Source organism: Acinonyx jubatus, chromosome E4 (assembly GCF_027475565.1).
Source record: "Acinonyx jubatus isolate Ajub_Pintada_27869175 chromosome E4, VMU_Ajub_asm_v1.0, whole genome shotgun sequence".
NCBI lineage: Eukaryota > Metazoa > Chordata > Mammalia > Carnivora > Felidae > Acinonyx > Acinonyx jubatus.
Genome location: NC_069395.1, coordinates 31,972,702 through 32,000,050, shown reverse-complemented (window position 1 = coordinate 32,000,050; position 27,349 = coordinate 31,972,702). Strand labels below are relative to the sequence as shown.

Sequence of the window (27,349 nt, the reverse complement as noted above, 5' to 3'; positions counted from 1 at the left end):
CCAATGGCCAGGTACCATGCTAGGTCCAATTTCTTCTATTCATTCTGCAAATATTCACTTAACATGCCAGATACTGCGCTAGGGTTTTCTCTAAAGGTTACAAATTAATAAGTGATGGCCCAGTTCTTAAACAACTTATTTTAAGCAGAGCAAACAGACACTCAGACCCAGCTGTACGTCTATATACTACTATATCAGACATATCTGAAGAACAGTAAGTGCTAAAATACAGGCAGAAGCAAAATGCTATGGATTCTGTGGAAACAGCATCCCTACAGACAAAATTTATCAAATGCAAAAGCAAGCTTAGAAATACCCTTTCTTATGCAGGGCATGGGGGTTAGTAAGTTAGGATTCTCTGGCCTAAGGTTCTCATTTAAGAACAGAGTAGGAGGCAGTTAGGCTGTTAACACAGCTAGAGATCAGAAAGGTGGATAACTTGATACTGGGTTGGATGGGTCTATAAATAGAAAGTCAGTTAGCAAAGGGAGATTTGTTCCTAACAGAAATTACTGTAGCAAAGGAGAAAGGAATAAAGAAAACAAGATTTGCTAAAGAAATGTGTGAAAACTACTAATAAATAGCTACAGCTGTTACATCAAAGATTCATTGGGGCGGCTGGGTGGCTCAGTTGGTTAAGCATCCCACTTTGGCTCAGGCCATGATCTCACAGTTCGTGGTTTCGAGCCCTATGTCTGCCTCTATGCTGATAGCTCAGACCCTGGAGCCTTTTTAGGATTCTGTATCTCCCTGGCTCTCTGCCCCTCCCCCACTCATGCTCTGTCTCTTTCTGTTTCTCAAAAGTAAACTAAACGTTAAAAAAAAAAAAAAGATTCACTAAACACAGAGACATAAATCTCTGGGGGAGGGGGATATCCTGAGCCAGCATCAATAACCACAAAGGAAGAGCTCGGTATTTTTTTTTTTACGTGGAATTACCCTGGATTCATTAATTTCAGGGAGGACACTGTATTCCTGTTTCAAATATATATATATATCTGCACCATATATAGATTATACCCTAATATTTCCTTGAATGGTAACAATGAAGCCTCTCCCGACCTGATTTGAAGTTCCTACCCAATGAGAGGCAATAGAGCAGATTTTTAAAGTTAGCTTAAATCTATTAAAAACCAGATTAAAACACACACTCTGGAGCTAGACTACTTTGGGCAAGTTTCTTCATTTCTCTGTGCTTCGGTTTCCCCGTGTGCAAAATGAAGATAAGCATTTCCCTCCCATAGGATGTTCATGAGATTTAAACAGTTAGCACATGCAGAACGGTCAGAATTGAGCCCAGCACAGAGTGCTATTTAAGTGTTAGCAGTCTTGCTGCTGCTGTTGCTGCTACCACTGGAGGTGGAGCTCTCAACAAAATGTAAAAGAGAAAGCTAGAGTACCAAGGCCATTGCCTGGAAGAAAAACCCTAAGAGGAGGCATCTTCAACTCTGTATTGAGGAAGGGTTACTCTTCGGTTCCCTGAAGTCCTGAATCACTTTGGGGAATGCAGGGGCAGTGTGGTAACAACAAATTCTGCTATTAGAATTAAGGAGAGGCCATCACTGCTGGCTGTACTTTGCTGGCTGCTGAAACATGAAAGACAGCAAAGAGAGGGGTGACAATAGCAATTCCCTAGGAAATCTACCAGGAAGAGTATTAAGATCTAAATTTTGGCATTTCACTCTTGGATAGTTGCCACAGAAGTTACTAGGGAAGTTGTCCCATCCATGGCCCATCCATGAAAATATGGGCCAACCAGTCCACAAGATACCATCAGAACCAATTCTACTAACACAAGGGGACACAACAGAGAAACACCACCAACTACTCTCGTGACAATTTTTTAATTGGTGGGGCCTCCGTATGACACTATTTCCCAGTGTTTTAAGTGTGTTGTTGTCAAAAAATCAATGTCATGTCTTTGAAACAAGTCCAAATAGCAATAGATCAGATGAAGATCACCCTTTTATCAGAACTAGCTATATTAAGTTATATTTCAACAACTAGTACCATTTCAAGTAACCAGCTAAAACTTAAGTAGTAATTTGTCTCTGAAGATATTTGTGAAGTAAACAAAAGAGAGAATTTAAAACCTCTCTATTAGAAAGTGAACAAGAGAAACATGCCAACTATCTATATGTAATATTACCAATCTTAGCATAAAACAAGCTTACCCTGAGCATAATATCTTCTATTGGATCAACAGATAATCTTCAAAAAATAAACTAATATTCTGAGAAGTGCAGAGAGCATTTTAATGGATTTCCCAACATCTACTCCTTGCCAGTTGTTTAGTAATAATCATGATAATCTTGCCACTCACCCCTCTACCACTACCCCCACCAATGATTATTTTCCGAATGGTTGGGCCCGTGCCAACTTAGGCCAATGGGATCCAATGTTTTGGAAGTTTCTGGGAAAGAAATGTTCTGGCTCTAAACAGAGTGCCATGAAAAGCCAGTGTCTGTCACCCCCCAAGGTCATAAAAGAGAAAGGAGGGTTCCAACTTCTCTTGACAGCCACCCTACAACCAGGAATTTAAATCTTCCAATGATACCAATTACTATGAGAGGCAGAGCTGAGATGGAGAAAGAACCTGGATCGTTGATGACCTACTTCCAGACTTCCTCTTAAATGAACTATCAAGTTTACTCACTGCTTAAATTGGTTTTATATTTGTGCCCCAAAACATCCTAATTTACAAATTTTGCTTTTCAGGCTTTTTACTGTGTAAGAATGTCATCCATGTTCACCAGAAGACTAGCAAAAAACAAAACAACAACAAAAACTATCCTATTTTAAACAAACTGATGCACCTATCAGATTCATTAAAATAAATAGATTTTATTGACAGTTACATAGGAATATTCCAATAACTCTAATAATTTCTGGGCATTTTCCCTTTACTATTTACCAATAAAGTAGAAAGTTAATCAAAACATTTAGAAACATCAATCTGACATAAAATTTTAGTTATATAGTAGCATTACTTTTTAAAGCACAAAAAGTGTAACTTGTTAGAACCAAAAATATTAGTCATATTCATACTATTTAAGCCACAATTAAAATAAAGACAGTTACTTATACCTTTAATATAGTTGGCTTCAGTTTTATTAAAAATCTGTAGAGGGGCGCCTAGGTGGCTCAGTCAGTTAAGCATACCGACTTCAGCTCAGGTCATGATCTCACGGTTCATGAGGTGGAGCCCTATGTAGGGCTCTGTGCTGACAGCTCAGAGCCTGGAGCCTGCTTCAGATTCTGTGTCTCCTCTCTTTCTCTCTCTCTCTCTACCCCTCCCCACTCATGCTCTCTCTGTTTTTAAATAGTACTTAAATAACGTTTTTAAAGTGTTAAAAAACCTTTCTTAAAATCTTTAGAATTTGCTGCCCGTGAGTCATCTTAATGGCATACATGGGTAGAATGGATTAATCGCAACCTACAGAGAGGCTAAAGTGTTCATTTTAGCTATTTGTTATATCCCCAAGCTCACTGGGCTGGAGAAACTATTAAAATACAAATGAAGAGGTTTCTAATGAGTAGTGATTTAAACAATAACAACAGTAAAAAGGCAAGAAAGGAATAAAAGAAGGGCAGAAGTAGAAGATAAAAACTGGAATAACTAGTTCCTAAAAAATGGCAAAGGGCAAAGGGAGGAAGGAAGGAGAAGACACTCAGAAGTCCTTATGGAAAGGTCACAATGTCTCCGACACATGATACAGATCGGATGTTATATAAGGCAGATTGATCCTTGTAACAAAATCACTTTAGCATGCATCTAAAATTATAGAGTACTCATGTTTTACAAAGGAATTCAGCCTGTTTTACAAACACATCAGGTGAGCATCACCCACCTTAGCTAATGTTATGGTATAGGTATTCTGAAGACTTATTCATACCATAAATACACTAACGAATAGATTTAAATTGGAGGTGAAAAAATAATGCATCCATTTCAGTCTTCAAAGGGAACTTAGCTGTGCCCAGAAAGAACGTAAATAGACCAACTTTAATACACGTAGGAAAGCAAAAGATAACCTTTTTAATTTGAAAAAGCTTCCTACAACCTATGTAGGCTCACTCCTCGCCTGGGGACAAACCTGATCACAGCTATAGTTCAAACAGGCCAGAAGTATAGCAGGCAGGGCTGGTGGAGTCAGGAACATGTGTGACTTCATACCTAAAATTAGCCAGGTCCATTTCACCACAAGCTGGGTTGGGCTCCTCTATTTTAAGGTGTGCAGCTCCAAATTGCTTAAAAGCATATAATTGCTGGCCAGATTCTGGAGCTAAGAGTGTCAGCAGACCTGCCACCAAGTCTTTAGAGTGGGCAAGCAGTCCACAGGATCCCACACTTAATCATCATGATTTATCTACAATCTAAGTACACTGTAAGTGAAATCACACACTGGAGATATCCATGAAAACGTATCACACAAGGGCACGTCAAAAAGGAAGAGAGAGCCCTTCCTCTTTTGTACCATACCTCCCCCCGATGCACACATATTACATATGACAAATTGGGGGAAAAAACTGACAAAATTATTTAGAAGTGACAGCTGAAACCATTCCAAGTAATGTCACACTATTATTTACCTCCCTTGGAAAGTGCTTTGCTCCTGGGGTAAATCCCACAGAAGGGGCTACTCAGTCTGCACTCTGCATTCTGGAAACATTAGAAGGGAACTGGTGTGGCCCCCATTGCTCTGGTAGGAGAATTTCCACTAATGTTTACAATAGGGGCTAACTTTTAAAAGACAAATGAAAGCAAACGACAAGCGTGCCTTCCTGCCAAAACTAATCATCATTCTACCAACAAATGGTAAAGCTGAGTTCTATGGCCTTAAGGTACACCTGAAAATTAAGCTGTACAGATGACATTCACGATTCCTACAATCTCATGGCAAAGACCTAGCCATCTATTTTATTAACAGCAGTTTGAGATGCTACATTCAGAACATACAGTTAGTGCCACCATTATCCTGATACTATTATGTTCTGGTAGGCTACCACACTAACGCTTGTTTTGATAGACTCAACTATTTTAAGAATTAACAAAACACACATACCTTCATTTTCAGAGGCATGACATTTCACTTTCAATACCAAGTCAAAGGTTCTCTCTGGATTTTCCCTAAAAGAAAAAGAAATTTGTGGTATTTATTTCCTATGACAAATAACTAAGCATCTCTGCAGAGTTTATATTTTCTTAACTCAAAAAACTAATCTTGGTCTTGTTGCAATATGTTCCATTAAACTATATGAGCACAATGTAGAAAATACCGAAGTTTTTTCCCAATTCAGTAATGTTAGAGGCTTAGGAGTTCTGAGACCTGCAGCAAACATTTAACCTCAGCCTGTTTTCTCACCTATAAAGTGCCTTGTTCACTTCGAAGAATAATTGTGAGGATTATATATCAACTAATATATATGGAAGTACTTTATAAAGTATTCAGTGCTGTATAAATGTAAAGCACTGACTTTATCTCATTGAATCAAAACTGGAAAGCCAGTACGCTCCTAAGTATCTCTACCTTTTCCTGCCAAGAAAGCTGGCCAGCAGGTTCTCAGGCTTTTTTAAAAAGACTTTCAATATAAATGTAGATGATGAATACCTGGTTCCACCTGCCACATTCTAGACCACCACAGAACAGTCATAATGCTCCTTAAATGTGACACTTTGCATATGCTTCTCTTGAGATGTAATTACTGCCAACCATGTTTAAAGTAGCAAACCATACGTAAACTGCAAGGCTAACAACAAAGACCTTGCTTTATGTCGATTATCTTTGGAGAAATCACACATCTGCCTCAATATTAGAGTTTCCCACCAGGAACAAAAGGTTGCTTCATTCTGAAGTTATCCACTTCTTTACTAACTTTTCATACACTCAACCTATTCATTAGTTTAATTTCAAAAAGCAAGTTTACATCTAGTGAGACATTTTCTAACATAGTTCTGTTTTAATGTCTTTCTGCTAGAAGATAAAAGATTAGGCAAAATCTGAGACCACAATGTCCACGTGACTGAAGTGTTAATCTATCTGTTATTCCTGCTAAGGAGACCTTAGTGTCTCTGCACATTGGCTGTTTTTAATATGCACTTCATTCAATAAAGTGATGCCAGTTTTGGCTTCTAAATAAACATGAACTTTTCTAAACTTATTACAAGAATCTAAAATCACAGGAAGTGACAAGCTATATAAATTAATTTGGAAATATACATATCCTCAGCCCTCTCACTATTAATTTGTTTCAATGGAAATAATACAGACTTAGGTGACCTCCTCCCTCATAATCCAATTAATGTCATAAAGTATACCTTTTAAATCACTTATGCTGCCCCCACCCATATCAAACACTGAAGAAAATAACTTTAAATCACATAATTTTCCCCTTTTCTTAGTATTTTTTACAATCTCTCTTAGGTGCAAAACAGTAAATATTGATTCAATTATACTGTGAAATTTTACAAGCCTTCCACACTAATACAAATATAAACAGTACTCATTATTTTAAATTGGGGGGGAGGGGTGTGAACAGGGAGTAAAGAAGGAAGAAAATCTTTGCAAAGTAACTGTAGGAGAAAAAAAAAACAAAAAACCTAAAACTCATACCTCTAAGACGCAAAACAAATCACCACACTTACTCAAATTGCTTTTTACATAATCAGTGTCCAGATGAAAAACATCCACTGATGTATACTTTAGCATGCACATAAAAATACTATCTAATTGGATACCATTTTGCAAGTATCGTGCATACACCTAGTGCCTACGTAAACAAATATCAGAGGCCAACTGAATAAGAAAAACCGGAGGAAAACCTCTCAGACCAACTGACAACTGCACTTAAAAATGAAACGGTTATCTTCGCCTTAGGAAAATGCTTTGAATATGAATCGCTTAACCTCAAGGCTGACGCCCTCCCGGACACCAGACAACCGACAGTCACGTCTGCCACACTCCGGGAGGAACAAGAAACCCACAGCGGGTGGCGGCAGGAGCCGCCAGGCCTCCTCCAGCACCTAGAGACGCGGGCGTCGCCCCGGCGCTGCGGGCCGCTCACGGAGGAGCCCCGCCGACCCGGGGACGCGGAGCCGGGCAGGCTTTGCGGCCTAGCGCTGTCCCGCCGGCCGGCCGCGCGCGCGCGCGCGCGCGGGGGCCGGGCCGACGTCGCCGTCTGGGGGGCCGCCCGCCCGCGACCCCCACTCACTTGGTCCTGCAGTCCATGGTTACATGTCGGTGTGGGGCTGTCCGTCCCGCCCCCGCGCCGGCCTGGAAGCCCCCTGCCCGGCGCTCGGAGGGTCGCGCCGCCCCCGCCCACGCCGGCCGCCCCGCGGGGAAGCAGGCAACTCACAGCGGCGGCGGCGGCGGCGGCGGGCCCATGTCGGCGGCGCCCCCGCCGCTTCCCCGCCTCCCACCCCACCCCCCAGAGCCTTTTTGTGACAGCAGCAGCGGCAGCGGTGGCGCGGCCGCCGCCCCCGTCTCCGCCGGCCGCCGCCCCCGCCGCCTCCGAGGCTGGGGCCTCACAGTTCCTGCGACCGGGGCCGCCCGCAGCGGCTCCAGCACCTTCTGCAAACCAGGAAGTCGCCGGGAGGGGGAAGGGGCGCGCGCGGGGGCGGCCTCACCTGGGCCGCGCGGCCCGCGGGCCGGAGCCTGAGGAAGACACGGGGCGGGGTCTCCCCGCGCCCGGAGGGGCCGGAGGGTCGAGGGGAGCGCAGGTGTCTGCCCGGATGTCCCACGTACCGCTTTGTAACCGAGCCAGAAACGCAAGGTGTCCCCTGTGTCCTCAGCCCCGGAGCAGCCGACTTCCTTTCTGGGTCCAGTCCAGGCTTCAGGGCTACAACCCACCTCAAAAGCAAAGTAACCGAAAAAGTACCTCGATTTTGCAGTATTTTCCACACCGCACGCACACGGAATTGGATCACTAATTAATGGGTATTGTTTGTTAGAACCTTCGTCGTTTTAGGCCGTTTCATTTCGTTTCAGGCTGCACATTCGGAGCTCGAGTTGATGCTCCTGGCTCCTGCCTCACTCCAGCTGTGTCCCGTTACTGCTCTCTGAAATCCAGAGCCGCCCCCCTCCTGATTCAGGAATGTTCAGACATGTGCACCTGCTAAATAGCCTTGTCAAGTAGCAAAATGGTAGTGCTCCACTCGCCTGCACATATGGAAGCCAGACGTTCTTATGCCACAGGACTGCAGCATACCAAGGATTGACTTTGGACACATTCTCCAAGCCGCAGGCCTCACAGAACTGCAGTCTAGGAAGCTCAGAGAGGGCCCAACTGAGGGTGAGAGGGGCTGACACATAAAAAACTAAGATTTACAGGGCACCGAAGTACCTGTTAAGCAGGTTATATGCATCGCCACAGTACTTGCCAGAACTCTGTGTGATAGGTAACTTGCATCAGCATTTTGCAGGTTGATAAACAGGCCAAGCTAATCCAGTGGGCAATGGCAAAGCTGGATTTCAGAACAGGTCTACTTGATGCTGATATTTACTGCTACCATGTACTGGCTCTCCGTGTTCTTCTGCCTTATATCTAGAATCAACTGGGAAGAGATCTAGAAAAAGTTTTCTAATGCACACTTAAAAGAGTGTACAGGATTGGACTCCTGCACAGATCTTCTGGAGAAGGCTTCTTCCGTTAACGTTACCACCTTACACGTGGCCACAGTGTTTTTCATCCAAATGGGGGTTGTTTCAGACTTTATTCATGCAAAAGGTAAGATGATGAGAGGAAATCAAGTGTGGTATGAATAGGGTGTGAGTCATGAGACATAAAAGTCATACAATGAGTTTTGGGAATTAATTCGGAAGCCAAAACCTAACATTAAACACAGTTATTCAGATCTTAAATGTTCTTGCCAAAATATGTGTTACTTGGTCAACAAAGTGAAATATATTTCATAGCCACAGACCTAATAGTCAAAAATAAGGTCAGGACATAAAAGGGAAACAAAAAAAAAAATAGATTTAAACATGAGGTACCATCATAGCTTGACTTGGGGTGAGACACTTCAGTTTCTCGGTTCCTACATTTGTAAAATGGGAATTATTACTTGTATATCACATGAACAACATGATATTCAAGTTAAAAAGCATTACACATTTGTGTGATCTTTTAAGAAATTATTCTGTGGATTTCAGTTTCAAAATTAGACAATCTATCTATACCACATATTTTTTTCCCAAATGAAGCTTTTTTCTACCTAAAAAAGTTACCATAGTCCAAAGCCTTGAAAAAAAATTCTGTAAACTGAAAACCACTTCTGCTCCAAATGTTACCAAATTTCTCAAACTTCTTCTTTCATTATAATTCATTCTTTTCCCAAACAAACAAACAAACAAACCCTACCTGGAATGCCTACATCAGGAGTTTTTAATTAGTGGTAAGGAAATATTAATACAATTGTTTTCCCTATCCATTTATTGGGATTTAAGTGACAGTCGTACCCCTGCATAATATAAAATTGCTATTTTTTTTCAATTTATCTTAAGTATTTATGAAGGGAAGACACTGCATATGCACACACAAAGCAAATCTTTTTAAACCAGCTTTCAGGCTGACCATGATGAGGCGATTTATCTATTCTGATATTACTGAGGTAAAAGGATAGAAACACAGATGGACACAATTTGCACAATTTGTTAAAAATTATAGTAAAAGGAAAAGTTTTATACACTTATTTTGGTGATATGTTTATTGAAGCCAGTCGTATAATTTTAGTAATACTCATTTCATATGGAAGTTCTGATATGACAGAGTCAAGGTGATATATCTTCACAAGATCATATTTCAGCGATAATATTTCCTACTTAGCAACTGATATTAACGTTTTTCAGGACCACAGTTGTCAAAGAACATTGTCTATATTGGTGCCAGAGAACACAGTCTATAAACTATTAGTCTTTTTTAATATTTTAAGCTTATTTTAAATTGTTTGCCTGTGTTTATAAGAAGTATATATTCAGCAGTTCTTGGGCAAGGTATTTCAAAAATGTGCCTCCTTGATCAGATCTCGCCTATGGTTTTAGCTTGCCTATCCCAAATTGCAATATCTGTTATTCCCAAATAAACTTATTTTTGCTGGTAAAAATCTGACAGTTTTACTTTTAAGGTGAATATTACTTTGTGATCAGAAGTGGGATCCGGAGAAGACCCCCAGCAACTCTCAGGCAGGTGAGCAAACAGATGCTACAGAGCCAATGGAGTTCGCCGCTTACTTGCCAACCCTGGAGTTTGAGGGTAAGTTTTTTTCCTGCGTTTAGAGCTCTACTCTCTTTGTGTTTCGGCTCTCCCGACTTTACTCGGGTTCTGTTTTGAAGGCCTATCCTTCCTGGGAGTACTTGTCTGTTCTTTGGTCTGACTCCTTCTTAGAAGCAGGTTGTTTCTAGTGGAACTGTGCCTGTTGGAAGCGTGTTGGCCTTCAATCCAATTTCTTTTCAGAATCAGACTGTTGGTAGTGGAACTGTTCTGGCCTTTGGTCTGATTCTTTCTGGAACCAGGACGTTCCTGTTGAAACTGTGCTGTTTAGGAATTTTTCTCTTAGCTCTAGGAAAAAAAAAAAACCTCTAAGAAATGGGATCGCTGTCATCAAAATGCTTTGACAGTAGCGGTTCCCCCCACTACTAGGACTCTGGTGGTTTTATGTTTAAAAACTATGATCCTTCCTCATATGCATTTCTAGACTAAATGGATCAACTTAACCAAAAGAAATTTGGAACTTCAGTGGCCATTTTGGGGAATTTTCAATCTCCCCAAACTTATTTATTTCTCTCAAAATTAAATTAGAAGGCTGCAGCTCCTAAAAAATAAAACAAAAAAGCACCAACCAACCAACAAACAAAAGGCCTCGATCAAGTATTATGGTCGTATTATTGATCTCTTCTATTACCATGATTGTGTTGTTGGTATCTTATATTACTATATTTGCATCTGCTCGATAATTCATTCATGGAAGAGATGAGTTAAAATTTCCTAGTATGTTGGTAGGTTTGTCTGTCTCAGCTTATAAGTCTGTCAATTTTTGCTTTATATAGTTGGGGGGGGTGTTATAATATGCAAACCGGTTTATAATTATTTTATTTGCCTGGTAAATTTACCATTACGTTGTGACCTTCCTTAATTTTAGTAATGCTTTTGCCTTAGCATTTCAATGGCTTTCTTTTTTTAAAAAAAATTTATTTTTTAGTTTTTATATTGAGGGAGTACATGCACATACATGCATGAGCAGGGGAAGGGCAGAGAGAGAGAGATGGAGAGAGAGAATCCCAGGCAGATTCCACGCTGTCAGTGCAGAACCCGACACGGGGCTTGATCTTACAAACCATGAGATCACAGCCTGAGCCGAAAACAAGAGTCAGATGCCACCCAGACACCCCTAAATCGCTTTCTTCTGATTAGTATTTGCCTAGTATTATTCTAACTCTTTTCATCATATTATATTAAAACTTTCTAAGTCATTATGTTTCAGATTTATCTAATTCATGTTAATTTTGACTTTTAGTCTACTCTAATAATGATTGAATCTTAGACCAAGCATTTAAACCATTCCATGCTTTATAATTGCTGATATATTGAAATTTACTTTCGCCATCTAATGTGCTCCCCATTTATATTTTTCTGATCTATATATTTTTTTCACCATTGCCTTCTTTGGGATTATTGATTTTTTTTTGGTTTTGTTTATGCTTCTACTTCTCTTCCTAGATTCTAGTTTGGAAGTTATGTACTCTATTCCTGTTCACTTAGTGGTTATCCTAATTTTAACAGGTAAATTTTAACTCATTAAATTCTGAGTTTATATCTATCTACCTTCTGCCAGATACTACAAGGACCTTTAAAAGATCCTTAAAACTGACTTTCATCAGTTCTGGAAAATTCTGAACTCCATTCTTTCTCCCCTTTCCTTCTGGGACTCTGTATACACATTCTCATTTGCTCTCCATATCTCTTAACATTTCTTTCATAGTTTCTTTTTTCTTATCTTTCTAAGCCGAATTCTGGATAATTTTGCAAACATCCTACTGTTCATTAATTCTTTCTCTGGCTTTGTCTCATCTTCTGTTAAAGCTTTTTAGTTTTTTAGTGTATCTTATTTTCATTTCTAAAGTTCTGCTTGGTTATTTTAAATCTGCTTTCTCTTCATTCATATTTTAAGCCTTTGCTTAATTTCTTAAAATATATTTAGCATACATATTTTAGATTCTATTTCTGATAATTCCAATTGCTGAAGCACTTGTGAGTCTGATTCTACTATCTGGTATTCTTCTAGCCGTTACTTATGGTGTCTTGTTTTTTCTATGTATGATGATTTATTTTTATGCTACCTGATCCTTGGAGTTTTATATGTGGAAATGTAGTGAGATCTGAAAAGAAGAGTTCTCTGGAAAGAATATTTGTTTGTCTTTGGGTATATGTCTGGGGGGTTACTATCCATTCAGGACCCTTTCATACTAAATTCTCAACTTGAAATTTTTCAGACCACCATGGGAGATCTGGCTTATATTTATGAATCTTTAAGGAGGATTTCTGCCCCACCCTACCTCCACATCTGCTCCAGTGTTTGAGACAATCAATTTCCCTTGAATTCCTTTGAAATGCCAGGTTATGAGGGGTATCCTATTGGACTCCCCACGTTAGGAAGGTACTCAAGCTCCATGAGGCTGTAACAAGTGCTCAAAGCTCATCTAGCTTAACAAATACCTTCAAGATGAACAGTGGCTCTGGTGGCTACTTTTACACATTACCAACCTGCACCCCCCACCACCACTACCAAGTATTCCTTACTTCCTTGACTATTCTTGAATGCATTTGATCATTGCATTCTACCCTGACAGCTCCTTACCTTTTGGAGTATGGAAAGAGAAACAATGTTGTAAACTCTAGAATGGTATTTTTGATATAATACTGTTAAAGAACTTCAACTTCAGTATAACTTAACTAGACTTATGCAGCCTGTGAGCTTTATCAATTTATATCAAGGTTTTGAGTTCCAAACAATTAACTTACAAATGAACTTTTAGACACAATCCTCTCATGAGTTATAATCAGCATGTATCCAAGTCAGACACTCCCTACACTCTAACTCTCTGTTGCCTCCTATTATTGTTCTTAGGTGAAATTTGTTAATAGTATCACCATCTACATTTATTATGGGATACAAGTCCTTTATATAAAGTATTTAGAAAGTCAAATTTCTTGAAGTCCTTAGAAAATCATTTTGAAAATATTTTAGCAGAAACTGCTTTTTTATATCAACTGAGATAATTTTAAGAAGAACATTCTCCAAGTATATTACTCTTTTTATACTTAGCAACATCATGAATTTGAATCTGAAAGTGAAGTTCTCTTTCAAAATGACATATACTACTTTTAAACAGAGAGACAGTAGAAGAGAAGATTTGGGATTTCCAGAAAGTATGCTTCCCCTGTTGCTTTCACAACTCATGGCCTGTAAAGTTAGTGTTCAGTGTTCATTTGAAAGCCAACTCTAAGAAAAAAAATGTTGTTTTCCAGTTTTGGAGACAAAAAGGCTCAGATTATTCTTAACATCTTTATTACCAAATCTGAACATATCCAAATATTTATAAAATGCAAGTGGGGAATGATATTTGTTTCTTTTGCTGCTAAACTATTAGTGAAAAAGATAGTAAAATTCTCAAAAATAACACAGCAAAGATACTCTCTTCCCTCCATATTTCAGGTGATTTGCCCAAAATTATAGAATCAAATTTTCTTACCTCTGACCAGCTCTTGCTAGTTCATCCTTATCTTTATCTTGGCATCTGCCAGACATTGGAAAACTTAAAACAGTCTTTGGAGTTAAGAAAAAGGAATATTTGAAGCAGAGTATCACCACGAGACTGTAATCAGAGAAGACAGATTTTTTTCATGGACTCTTTGAGGAGCCTCATTTGGGTTACAAGAAACAGAGCAATGTTTGTGTAATGCTGTGGCAATGCCTGGGAAAGAATCTCCTAACTCCACCTACCAGACACTCCACATAAATAAAAACATCTTTATCATATGGCTATTCCACTCACACCCATTTAATACTGTCAGGAGAATGCATAATCACACCAATGAGCCATGACATTAGAATTTCGTGGAAGGAAACATATAGGGGCATCTAATATGACATTAATAGTCCAACAAAATTAATAACCCCTATAAGCAACTCTAATTCTGATATAAATAGAGAAATGATCAAAATAAATTCCTGTAATAAAAAAATTCCTATATGCCAAGTTCCACTTTCATAAAATATAAGAAAATAACAAAGTAAATATTACATGCACTTAAATCTGGTCACTTCTAGGGGGAAAAAGAAAAACACTACATGCCAGCATTGAACTCAAATACCAGGTAAAATCATACAGTTCTGCAGCAGAAGATCCTTAGAGTGATAAACAGAGATTCAAAACTTCAAAATATTTGACCACCTCCCCTTTTTTATTGTTTCAAGCAAAGCCAAAATAAAAATAAGCAGGGACTGAGAAGTCTCCTGGGCTTCAAAAGTATGGATGTCATCTTCTCTCTCTGCTGTTGTCTCTGATGTCGCACCCAAGACATAGGCAAGTATTTCTGAAGAAGACCTCTGCTTGTAATCTTTTCTGAGAGAGAAGGAGGAGCAGAATGAAACTGATAAAGGTCTTCTTAGTTTCTTGGGGATTTGCTTCCTTTGTAACAAGGGCTCAGTCTCACCTGCCATTCTTCATTCACTATGTGTAATTCCAGGAGTCTTCTCCTGGCAGTCGGGATAGCTGCACTTGGCTGGAGTGGGATGGTGGCACCTGGACTCATGACTCAGCCTGATAGTCTGTTTGTGACTGAGTGGAATCCTCACACCAGGATGGACTGACCACTCTTTCTATCTACTGTACGGCCACTCCCTGGGTCTTCTCTTTACTTCCTGCCAGGTTGAATTGTGGATCAGGAACATACAACATTAGTGTGTGCACTGCGTATGGTAATTACAATGTGTTCTCACAGTGGTTGCTTTAGAAGACTACCAAGTAAGGGCTACTAATTCCTATTCAGTGATGACACGAGACCATTGATTACCATGCAACCCATTTATTTCTGTACGTTTTTCTAACACAAACATGTTGCTCTTCCCCTTTAAATAAGCAGGTATGAATTCTTAAGTAATACATGCACAAATTCATGAGGAGAGGTCTAATATTAGAATCAGGAGGAAGGTTTTCAATCAAGTGGCCTACTATTGAGTTCAAAGCAATTCACTCCAGCAAGCCAGCTGGCAAAACTACTTCCAGTTTGTGAAAGAGAAAAAAATTTCTTAACATTTGAGTCACTGCACTATTTCATGCGCAAGGACTTCATGTACATACCAGAAAGGCAAGCCTTACCACATTTGCATGTATCCTTTTATAGTTGTTGTGGTTTTGCCAAGTGCTTTATGATCGCTTTTTATTAGCTAGGGCTCTCAATAGTCCTGTGAGGTATAGATTAGTAGGTAAAACAGGTATGATGCATGATGAAGCAGGAAGTGAACTCCCTAGAGACATTTTATTCCAAGAATGCCTGTGTGGAAGAATGCACTTTCCCCTGTTTGCCAGAGGCACCAGGAAATAAAGTTGGCCTGCAAAATACTACTGAGCCATTTTTAAAAGCCATTTTCTTCATAAAGCACATGTCTATCTCTTTTCTCTCTCGCTCTCCCTCACTCACTCACTTGCAAAATAAAACTAGGTTTATATTTCAATTCAAACGTATTATCATGTGGCATCTCCCTCATTGATATCTTTACCCAAGTTACAAGCAGTATTAAATGCTTTAGAAGTCATATCTTTTTTGAAAAGTCCTTTGTACAAGTTGTAGGATATATAAAAGCATTTATGTAGCAAACTAAAACAGTTTGTTATATAAAACTAAAAGAAACTAGAAAAATATCATTGTTCTTCATTTTACAAATAATGAAAGCTAAAGTTGAAAACAACTTTAACATAATTGGTCCATAGACAAACTATCTTTGGGGAAAGACAGTCTTGAAATCGGATTTTCTGGTTCTCAAAGATGAAAAAGCCAAACTAAAGTATAATTCTCTATGAATATTCATAAAGATAGATATTTTATGATTCTTGTTATCTTATGCCATATATTTGTGAAGTTAATCTCCATTCGACTTAGAATTTTTAACCTATTACATTAAAATTACATTATTAGGGAAAAAATATGTGGTAGGAATTTTCTATGCAAGTGGGGGCCTAGAAAAAAAAAAGAGACCAATGAGCATAAACTGTCTACATCATCAAGCTGCATGTTATAAGAAATGGATGCTAGAAACAGCTGCCTGGGTAGATCTGAATTAGCAATTACCTTATGATGGGTTCAATCACTTGCCCTTGAACCAGTGTTTAAATCTTATCGTCTTTTGTGTACCCATTGTGCCTCCTCTGGCTCTAGGAGATGCTGTCTTCTGCTGTGTAGTTGCCATTGCCCTGTCCGGATCTAGCCCTCTTCCTTTCAATGCACAAGGCCTCCAAAGATGCTTTCCTTTTGCTTCAAGCTTATACTTTTCCCACATTTCCAGAATACTGTGTCTTGACTCCCAAACTGACTTAGTTGGAGTACCTGATACATATCCTCTAGCTATTTATAAAAACTAGTACTTACTACTCTTTGGAGAGGTTCAGTTTCTTTGCCCAAAAACTCCTATCCTGTGAACCTTCACCATTACCATCATAATATTCAGGAAGACACTCAACTTCTGGGGGCATGTTTTCATCCCACCTATAAATAGAGATTACTGGCATGCTGGGAGCCCAGTGATAGGTTAAACTTTTCTGACTCAGGTTATCAGCTGCATTGTCTTCTCTGGGCTTGCTTTAATGCTGCATTGTCCCAGAAGTCCCTAAGCAAAGGTTTTTCCTCTCATTTGTATAGAGTCCTATTATTTTGGTAATATGTACCAAAAAGTCTAAAACACGTAGTAAGAAAAAGCATGCAAAAATTCATCCAAGAAAAGAAAAGAGCCAGATGCTTGCTGTCACCAAGAAGGTATTAAGATGCTCTCTGGTTACCTCACAATCTGTGACACTGATTCAGGGGCCCAAAGGACATCCTGGCAGCCTAATGAGGCCAGAACAGGATCCACAGATTCACTGAAGTGACTTTTAAGAGCACCCCAACATGTCCTGAAATCAAACCTGAAGTCCTGTGAACATATGGTTAAAAGTCCCCTCACTGTAATGGATGCACCTGGTTACAAACAATTCCTGCAAGAAACCCAGAGTAGATTAGAGCTCAGTTTCCGTTGACTTACTCATAATGTCCTAGACTCACACATGTGCTAATTAATGTGTTAGGACTGAAGCTTCTTAGACTAAGATTCTCTATTTAGTTTGCTTGGCAAGCATAGAATCAAGTTTATGTGGTAAGTTTATACACACAGTATTAATTGCTACCAAATATTAAGGCACATTATATAAGACTCAAGTCACCTATGAAAGAAGGCAGCAATATTTCAATGGCAACGTCAATATCTCTGTTCCCACCTTTTAGTGAGGGAATTCAAAGCATAAAAATAAAATGGTGAAATGTCAAAAAGTCTCTAATAACAAGTTAAACTATTCCCACACACCTCACCTCCACATTATGCTGCAGTGCCTCCTTGAAATCCCTCTCAGGAAAGACCATGATATAAATTCAATTTTCTATCCCAAACTTAATCATGCTGGAATCTAAATATATATAAATCAGGTCTTTTTAGGCCCCAATTTCTGGTGTCCCTGATTTCCCAGACCAGCCAGAATGTATCAGCCAGAAAGTTTGAGAAGAAAGAATATGAAAGAATATGATGCCATGAGGGAACAAGAGTGGCAGTTTACAGTTAATATTGTGCTCATTGCTACTTTTAGTGAGAACTGCCAAGCACATTGCAATAAGATTTTGATTTTGATTTTGAGATCCTTGTAGAGAAACACAAGAACATCTCTTGTGATACAAGTGTTTTATTCAATGGTTTATAGGGGTTTAATTTTTTTCTCATTTATTTTTTCTTCTCTTTTCATAAAGAAATATAGTAAGGGTCAGTTTTAATTTACTACTGTGCCCTAGTATAATTTTCAGCAATGCTCCTTTTCAGTCCAAAAACTGTCACAGGTTTTATATGATATGATAAGTTTTGTGGTCTTCTTGAGTATAGTTGCCTATTGTTTGAGAACTGAGAAAGAAAAAAAAAGGAAAGAGGAAAATATGTGTCAAGAGATTTATTACATATTTGAATACATTTTTCAATTCATCCTCACAATCACTGAGGGAGGCCAAGTGTTTCTCCCTCTCTTACAAATTAGACTTAGAAATATAACTCTCCCAAAGTTATATAAATAGGCTTCAAACCCAAGTCTCCTGGATCTTCAGCCATCAAAGCACAGGATGTTACTAGGTGAAGCACAGTGAGACTAAATAAGCAAGTTGGATAGTAGCAAAAATTAAGAAACAAATTACTTACATTCCTCAAAACTAACCAGCTCTCTATGAGCTGTCCTGCCAGGATGCCTGCTATATAGAGAGCCATAGGACCCCTAGCCCACACAGCCACAACTCCAAACAGCCAGCAAAAGTCACCAGTTATATATAGTCTACATAAGAGATGATCATATGCAAGACCATGTCTTCAAGTTTAGAAGTAGTTGTTCCACATAATTCATAGAAACAAACACAGAAAGTCAAGCAAAATGGGGAGACAAAGGAATATGTTCCAAAAGAAAGAAAAGACAAAAGTTCAGAAAAAGCACTAAAGGAAATGAAGATAACCAATGTGCCAGAGAAAGAATTTAAAGTAATGACCGTAATGCTCACCTGGCTAGAAAGAAAAGTGGAAGAACTCAGTAAGATCTTCGATAAAGAGGTACAAAAAAATAACCAATCAGAATTGAAGAATACAATAATTGAAATAAAAAATACACTAGAGGGAATCAACAGATTAGCAAATGCAGAGGAATGGATCAGTGATCTGGAAGACAGGGTAATGGAAAGCACTCAAGCTGAACAACAAAAAGAAAAGAATTTTTTTAAATGAGGATAGGTTAAGGGCTCTCTTGGACAACATCAAGTGAACAAACATTGATGTTATAGGGCAAGAAGAAGAGGAGAGGAGGAGAAGAGGAAGATGACAACAACAAGGAGAGGGAGAGGAAGAAAGACAGAAAGGGGCAGACAATTTTTGTGAAAAAATGATAGCTGAAAACTTTCCTAACTTAGGGAAGGAAATATACATCCAGGTTCAGGAAGCATAGAGTTTCACACAAGATAAACCCAAGGAGGTCTACACCATGACACATAATTAAAATGTCAAAGGCTAAAAATAAAGACAGAATTTTAAAAGCAGGAAGAGAGAAGCAAAAAGTTACCTACAAGGGAAACCCTATAAGGCTGTCAGCTCATTTTTCAGCAGAAACTTTTCAGGCCAGAAGGCAGTGGTATGATATATTCAAAGTTCTGAAAGGAAAAACCCTACAACCAAGAATTCTCTACCCAGCAAGATTATCGTTCAGATTTAAAGGAGAGATAAGGAGGGGCACCTGGGTGGCTCAGTTGGTTGAATGGATGACTTTGGCTGAGGTCATGATCTCATGGTTCCTGAGTTCAAGCCTCTCACCAGACTCTGCTGTCAGCACAGAGCTCACTTGGGATCCTCTGTCCCTCTCTATCTCTGCCCCTCCCCTGCTCACACTATCTCTCTCAAAAAGAAATAAATATTTTAAAAAAAATTTTTTTAAAAAGGAGAGATAAAGAGTTTCCCAGACAATCAGAAATTAAAGCAGTTTATCATCACTAAACCAATCTTACAAAAAATGTTGATGGGACTTCTTTAAGTGGAATAGAAATAGTCATAATTAGACATAAGAAAATTATGAATAAAAAGATGTAAAATATGACAGAATATTCATGAAGTGTGGGAGAGGGAATACAAAAAAGAAAGATTTTTTTTAAAAGAATATGTTTCAACTTAAATGACTGTCAAATTAACATAGACTGCTATATATATGTATTATATATGAACCTCCTGTCATGGTAACCACAAACCCAAAACCTATGGTATATATACAAAAAGCAAAGATATACCACAAAGCTGTAGTAATCAAAACAGCATGGTACGGCCACAAAAATAGACACATAGATCAATAGAACAGAATAAAAAGTCCAGAAATAATCCCATACTTATACGGTCAATTAATCTACAACAAAGGAAGCAAGAATTTACAATGGAGAAATGACAGTCTCTTCAATAAATGCTGCTGGGAAAACTGGACCACTGTCTAACACCATAACTCAAAAATAAACTCAAAATGGGTAAGAGACCTAAATGTGAGACCCGAACCCATAAAAATTCTAGCAAAGAACACAGGCAGCAATTTCTCTAACACCAGACATAGAAACATTTTCTAAGTCTAGAAAACATTTTCTAGATAGGTCTTCTGAGGCAAGAGAAATAAAAGCAAAAATAAACTATGGAGACTACAACAAAATAAGCTTTTGCACAGCAAAGGAAAACATCAACAAAACGAAAAGGCAACCTATTAATTGAGAGAAAATTGTTACAAATGATACATTTGAATCGGGGTTAGTATCCAAAATGTATAAAAATCTTATACAACTCAACACTAAAAAAAAAAATCTAATTAAGTAATGGGCAGAGGACTTGAATAGACATTTTTCCAAAGAAGACTTACAGATGGCCCACAGACACATGAAAAGATGCTCACCATCACTAATCATCAGGGAAATGCAAATCAAAACCACAATGAAGTATTACCGTACACCTGTCAGAATAGCTAAAATCAAAAAGACAAGAAATAACAAGTGTTGGCGAGGATGTGGAGAAACAGGAGCCTTCATACACTGTTAGTGGGAATGTAAATTGGTAAAAACACTGTGAAAAACAGTATAGAGGTTCTTCATAACGTTAAAAATAGAAATAGTATATGATCCAGTAATTCCACTCCTGGATATTTACCTAAAGAAAATGAAAACACTAATTCAAAAAGATATGTGCACCCCTATGTTTATTGCAACATTTATAATTGCCAACATATGGAAGCAACCCAAATGTCCATCAACAGATGAATGAATAAAGAAGATGTGTACACACACACACACACACACACACACACACACACACACATACACACACAATGGAGTATTACTCAGCCATAAAAAGAATGAGATCTTGCCATTTTCAACAACATGGATGGAACCAGAGGGTATGATGCTAAGTGAAATATGGCAGGCTGAGAAAGACAAATATCATATGTGGAAATCAATAAACAAAAAGCAGTATCAGACTTACAAATACAGAGAAGAAACTGATGGTTGACGGAGGAGGGGGGCTGTGCAGGGACAGGCAAAATGGGTGAAGGGAAGTGGGAGATACAGGCTTCCAGCAACAGAATGAATAAGTTGTAGGAATAAAAGGCACAAACAACATAGTCAAAGATATTGTAATAGTGATGTGTGGTGACAGATGGTAGCTATACTTGTGGTGAGCATAGCATATGGTATAGAGAGGTTGAATCACTATGTTGTACACCTGAAACCAATGTAACATTGTGTGTCAATTATGCTCAAATGAAAAATAAAAACCAACTAATCACCACTCTACATTTCATAACCATGTTTTAAACAGAACACCCAGCAGCTCAGCTATTCCCCATTAGCTTCTTTAAAAGTATCCACAGCACACCTGTTGCAGGCACAAAACATTGAGACTCAAATTAATTCCCAAACAATAGTGCCATCTGTCACTGTCCCAAAGCAACATTTCTCCTCCCGTAATATCAGCCTGGTACTTACAGCCTGTCACTTGCTGTGAGAGTCACACCTTACTTTGGCTTCTAACGTGGGGTGTAAGAAGTGTCAGCCTCCTTTTCCTTCCAGCTTTTATGCCAGTGTATCCATCCCATCTGGAAGACACTTTGTCTCCCTGCTAACTGTCCCTCAAGGTCTAGTCCAGGTCCTGCCTCCTTCATAAAAACTCCTTTTGCTGGTTTTGGTTAATAATAACATTTCCCCTTTGTGTTTCCAAGGCACTTTTAGACAATTTCCAGCTGTTTGATGTTTGACTGCTCTTTGCTTTAAACACATACATAATTTAAGTTCTTCCAATTATAAATACTTTAAAGCAGAAACTATGATTTCTGCTGTGTGTGTTTGTGTGTGTGTGTATGTGTGCATCCCCTCTGTAATATCCCACATTATTTGGGGGCCATTTGGTATTTAATAAGTATTTACTGATTGATTAATGCAATGATGGAGTGACCACCATGTAAAGAAGAAAAGAATATTATTGTTATAATATATAGCATATTGTATAGCATATTATTGTTATTCTGGAAGTCTTAAGACTTTGGATTTTACTACTTTCAGAATGCATCCATCTCTAAAACTTTATTGTTTCCCTAAGATTTTGACTGCAAAAGGACAATTGGTTCAATATATAAAATTATGCTTAAAAGAATAAAAAAGATAAAAGAGGAAATGAAAAACTATATCTAACATTAATATTAACTGCATAAGAATCATCTGTAAAAAGTTGATTCTTTTTTTTAATGTTCATTCATTTTTGAGAGAGAGAGTGTGTGTGTGTGTGTGTGTGTGTGTGTGTGCGCGCGCGCTGCGCGCGCGCGCGCGCGCGCGCATGCGGGGAGGGGCAGAGAGAGGGGGACAGAGGATTTGAAGCTCTTCACTGACAGCAGTGAGCCTATGTGGGGCTCAGACTCAGGAACCTTGAGGTCATGACCTGAGCTGAAGTCGGACACTTAACTGCCTGAGCCACCCAGGTGCCCCTTTCTGTAAAAGGTTTAAATGACTTTGATTATAAGTGCTTGATACTTTTATTACTCTAATAATATGAAGGAGGGAAGGAAAAAAGAGGCGCTCCCCTCAGCAAGTAATAGATTTTCCCTCAGAGGTATCAGATTTAATCTAACCTTATCTAATACAAGACTCGGTACCTCCCAGACTCTCCTGCTTCTCCTCTCCCTCACATTTTACTAAACTAGTTACTATTTTATTCATTCACCTATTCAACAATATTTTGAGTACTTCTTTTTCTAGCTTGTAGGCGTTGAAAGACAATATTGACAAGACTTAGCGTCTGTTTTTGAGAACAATTGCATGTAGTTTGAAAAACGTGTTTTCTGCGTTTCCATACACCAGTGAACAAATTGGAAGCCCCTCACGATTGTGGATCATCCTTGGTACTGCCCCTCAGTCACACCCACAGCTTTCAGCCTGATGAATGATTGTGCAGCAGGTGTGGCAAAAGTAGAGGCGGAGCTGGTACGAGCATTTTCTGTGTTAAGAGGTGGGGATTCCCCCTGCTGTTCCCTTCGGCTGACTGGCTCCTCTCAGGGTGTTGTTAATGAAATTTAGTCTCCCGTCACATGGTCTTCTGAACCTGCAGCGTCTTCTCCCTTACGGTTTCTCATGGATAATCATGAGTTTATGGAGAGACTAGCTAAGCTCTGACATTTAAGACTTCAGGTGAATGATACATTCCTCAACGGAAGTTTGGCCACTATGACCAACCACATAGATAGATATAGATAGCGCTCTGTTCTTTAGGAAGAAAAAAGCCTATCCTTTTCTTGCTAACTAATGGACCAAAAGATTACTCTCTCCAGCATTTTACTACAGAAGATCTTTCCCTCCCTTTGCAGGGGCATTTAAGCTGTTATTCCCTTTGCAGCACATGAAGGGTACAGTAATCATGATCTCTCACCATGCATTTACACAAGCAGGTCCGTCGATTAACACATTTCCAACACACCTGTTACCTATGGTGCTTGGTATCTGCATTCAAAACCCTTGGACAGCTTCTATGTAACTGGTCCGTGGAGTTTTATATTCACATATCGGCAAGATGAATACAATCTCTTATTAGCATATAAGTTAATCTTGCAAAACAATACAATGGGCTCCTGGTATATTCCTTTCAGTGTTTCTTTTAACCATCACCCCTAAAAAGGCAATATTTCTATCAGTGCTTAAATTCAATGTTTTTAGAATGAATTATCAGTTTTTTCTTTGTTATAGGCTCCCATGCCCACCGTGGGGCTTGAACTCATAACCCTGAGATTAAGAGTCACACATACTCTACTGACTGAGCCAGCCAGGAGTCCCTGAAAATTGCCAGTTTTAAGACTCTTTTTCCCCCTGAATGATGTTTGTTGTTAGAATTTAATAATTATCAAACATTTTCATGGAAATTTTTTTACAAATTAATGCTCTTTAAAAACCAGCTATGATGGGGCACCTGGGTAACTTAGTTGATAAAGCAGCTGACCTCAGCTCAGGTCATGATCTTGTGGTTCGTGAGTTCAAGCCCAGCAGTGTGCTCTGTGCTGAAAGCTGGGAGCTAAGAGCCTGGAGCCTGCTTCCGATTCTGTGTCTCCCTCTCTCTCTGTCCCTCCCCCACTCACGCTCTGTTTCTCAAAAATTGATAAATGTTAAACATTTTTTAAAAACAGCCATGAGGGGCGCCTGGGTGGCACAGTCGGTTAAGCATCTGACTTCAGCCAGGTCACGATCTCGTGGTCCGTGAGTTCGAGCCCCGCATCAGGCTCTGGGCTGATGGCTCAGAGCCTGGAGCCTGTTTCCGATTCTGTGTCTCCCTCTCTCTCTGCCCCTCCCCCGTTCATGCTCTGTCTCTCTCTGTCCCAAAAATAAATAAACGTTGAAAAAAAATTTTTTTAAATAAAAAAAAACAGCTATGATATTCAATAGTCTTTCTAGATGAAAGAGAACATGAAGTAGTATTTAAGGCACAGGCTAACTTTGGAAATTGATTTAAATAATTTATGAGTCCATAAAAATCTTAACTTTGATCTATTTCAAGCTACCTGGTACCTTACCTTTCCATGACCCTCTGTTCTAATATCACATTTACACCAAGCCTTTGCCTAAAGACCACTTCACAGATGTATTTGTTTTGCTGTCATCATGTGAAAATCTCAGGCTGTACAACATAGTTCATATGGATCAATGTTGATTCAACCTCCCCTCTAAGCCTCTAAGAAAGTGGCGAATACAGAACTAGGTGGAAAGATTTCCTTATTGGACTATGACACATCTTTCAGAATAAACACCTGTTTTTCTTCTTTTAGTCCTGCCACATCAATCAGTTATAATACTCTGCAAAATAGTAAGTACTTAGCCAGCAAACTAGAAGCATATCCATTTAGCTCAGTTGGTAAGTATGAGGGTATAAAAGAAGAGTCATTAAAATATATTCGCCAAATTCACTTATTGGCAACTTCGACCCTTCAGTCACGTACGCATGTACCTCAGGCAACAAAAAGCCTGAGGGTGGGCGAGGGGGGAAACCCACTCCCCTTACCACCCTGTTGAGCACTTAGCTCAAGTTGTTTAAAAGTATTCAGGTTCAACATTTTGCATCATTTGGAAGCTCAAGTATACTCATAGCAGCACTTCCCACCAAAATTACAGAGTAAGAGGGGTTATCAGCTGCATGATGAGAAAAGAGTAGACAGTAGGGAGAGAGTCATATAGAGGTGGTGCCTTGACTAGAGTAGTCACCTTTGGTGAGGAAGCTGGAGAAGAAAGATAATACAAGGAAGGTGTCAGGGAAAGAAATACCCTTAGTTCATTCTCCTTCTTTCCCTAGATCTCCTGTTGCAGCTTCCCTCTGGTGGGATCCAACAAAAAGGCAGATGACACAAGAGCTGAGTTGATGTAACCTGTCCAAGTCAGCCTCCCAAGACATATAGCAGAGTGACGGGTGGGGACGTGATCTGGAAGGGCAGACAGAAGATATTCAACCCATTGTCCATTCTGTATTTATAGATACATTAAACCATCTCTTATCCTTTTGAAGTAGACAAGTTGTAAGTCCTAAATTCTACATTGAAGTATACCAAAGTAGGAGCAACACATTGTCTTACTTAACTTTATCTTCTTTTTCACCCAGCATAAAGGTTGATGTTCAGGGAAAAAATAAATAAAAAGTAAAAAGTCTTCTTGACATGCTCATTCATATTGTGTTTCTTCAAGTCCTCAGACTCGTGAGTGTGAGACTTGCCTTTCCTATTTCTGTATCTTCATGTCCCACATACTTAATCACCCAAAGAATGTCAAATGTCATGCTGTCCTCCAATCTATCTTATATTTTCTCACCTCTGGGCCTTCTTAGGTAACAATTAGCAACATTGTATACTATGCACCAGGCTGGTCACTAACTGTGCTCATATCTTTTCAATGAAATGATACTCTATAATGTTCTTGTGAATGTAGCTGAAAGAGTAAGACTCTCACTCTCCCTCAGACTGTCATTTAAACATGGAACAAAAGGGGAGACCTACGGGAGATTGCCTTAATCATACAAGAAAAAAATAAAAACATATTTCCACTCCCTTCCAAAACCCCACAGCAATGTTCACAAAGAGAAAAATCTCTCTCTCTCTCTCTCTCTCTCTCTCTCTCTCTCACACACACACACACACACACACACACACAACTAGAAAAATATATGACCTCATACAAAAGAAGAAATCTTGGAGACAGAAAAGAGAACTGACTTAGCAGTTTAGAGAAAGCTAAAATCTAAGCATCTAAGTCCAAAAGATGTGAATCAACTCTCCTGACAGATTTGTGGAAAGATGAAGGGATCAGAGGCAATGAGGAGTATCTTGGGAAACAGGGTTTGGGTGAGGCTGAAGAGACCTATTTAAAAATCTTTTTAAAAGTAGGATTTTAACCCTGGTCTCCCCTACCCATGCAACAAAGCAAATACGCCTTCTCAAACAGAAGATGCATTTACTGTCTATAGCAGTTGAACCGGAAGGGCTCTAAGCCTCAAGTACATCGGCATAGCTGATGAGGTGGGGAAGAGAATAGAAGGAGAGACTTCAGGCTTAATAAGAAAAGAACTGAAGATACTGACTCTTTTGAGCCCCACACAATGACCTAATGGTAAAGTCCACCAGAAGACAAGCTCCATCAGAGCACACAGAGCTTCTAATCAGCTTTTTAGCGTCTGACACTTAAAATGAAAATAATAATTTGATAGCAGAGTGTCACTGTCATCTGAAAAAACCTCTAATATAAAAGGCAGAGAAAATATAAATAAAAGAAAGGAGGAAAGAAATGAGGGGGAAATCTTTTTAAAAAACCTATAATTACTATAATCAGACAAGTTATTGAGTCTCTGAAGTAAAAAGCAGATATCAATGAAGAAGGAAGAGGAGGAAGAAGGGGAGGAGGAGGAGGAGGAGGGACAAAGCTCCTGCTTTTGGGAGTAAACTAGCAAAAATAAAGTAGAAAGGTAATCATCAGAAAGATTGGAAGAAAAAGTTAA

The 27,349-nt window shown here is 39.1% G+C and overlaps 2 protein-coding genes across 6 annotated transcripts in view; one reads left to right on the top strand and one right to left on the bottom strand.

Annotated features, from left to right (window-relative positions):
• DENND1B (DENN domain containing 1B) overlaps positions 1 to 13,887 on the bottom strand; it is a 257,800-nt gene extending 243,913 nt beyond the window's left edge. The window contains exons 1-2 of one of the 2 annotated variants that reach the window (XM_027074606.2): positions 13,749 to 13,887; positions 5,067 to 5,131 (exon numbers count right to left, since the gene is read on the bottom strand). In XM_027074606.2, coding sequence (XP_026930407.2) covers positions 5,067 to 5,131; positions 13,749 to 13,804 — 121 coding nt within the window. In that variant the 5' untranslated portion in view covers positions 13,805 to 13,887. Of the gene's footprint in view, positions 1 to 5,066; positions 5,132 to 7,212; positions 7,577 to 13,748 lie in introns of those variants that run through there. The other variant, XM_027074605.2, reaches the window with a different exon arrangement.
• The window catches only part of CE4H1orf53 (chromosome E4 C1orf53 homolog), a 106,641-nt gene continuing 86,569 nt past the window's right edge, over positions 7,278 to 27,349 (top strand). The window contains exons 1-2 of one of the 4 annotated variants that reach the window (XR_008293170.1): positions 7,278 to 8,727; positions 10,124 to 10,251. Coding sequence is in view for 3 of the 4 variants with exons in the window: in XM_027074608.2 (XP_026930409.2) it covers positions 10,212 to 10,251 (40 nt within the window). In the remaining variant the exon portion in view is untranslated. Of the gene's footprint in view, positions 8,728 to 10,110; positions 10,252 to 27,349 lie in introns of all 4 variants that reach the window. The other 3 variants (XM_027074608.2, XM_053209338.1, XM_027074609.2) reach the window with 3 other exon arrangements.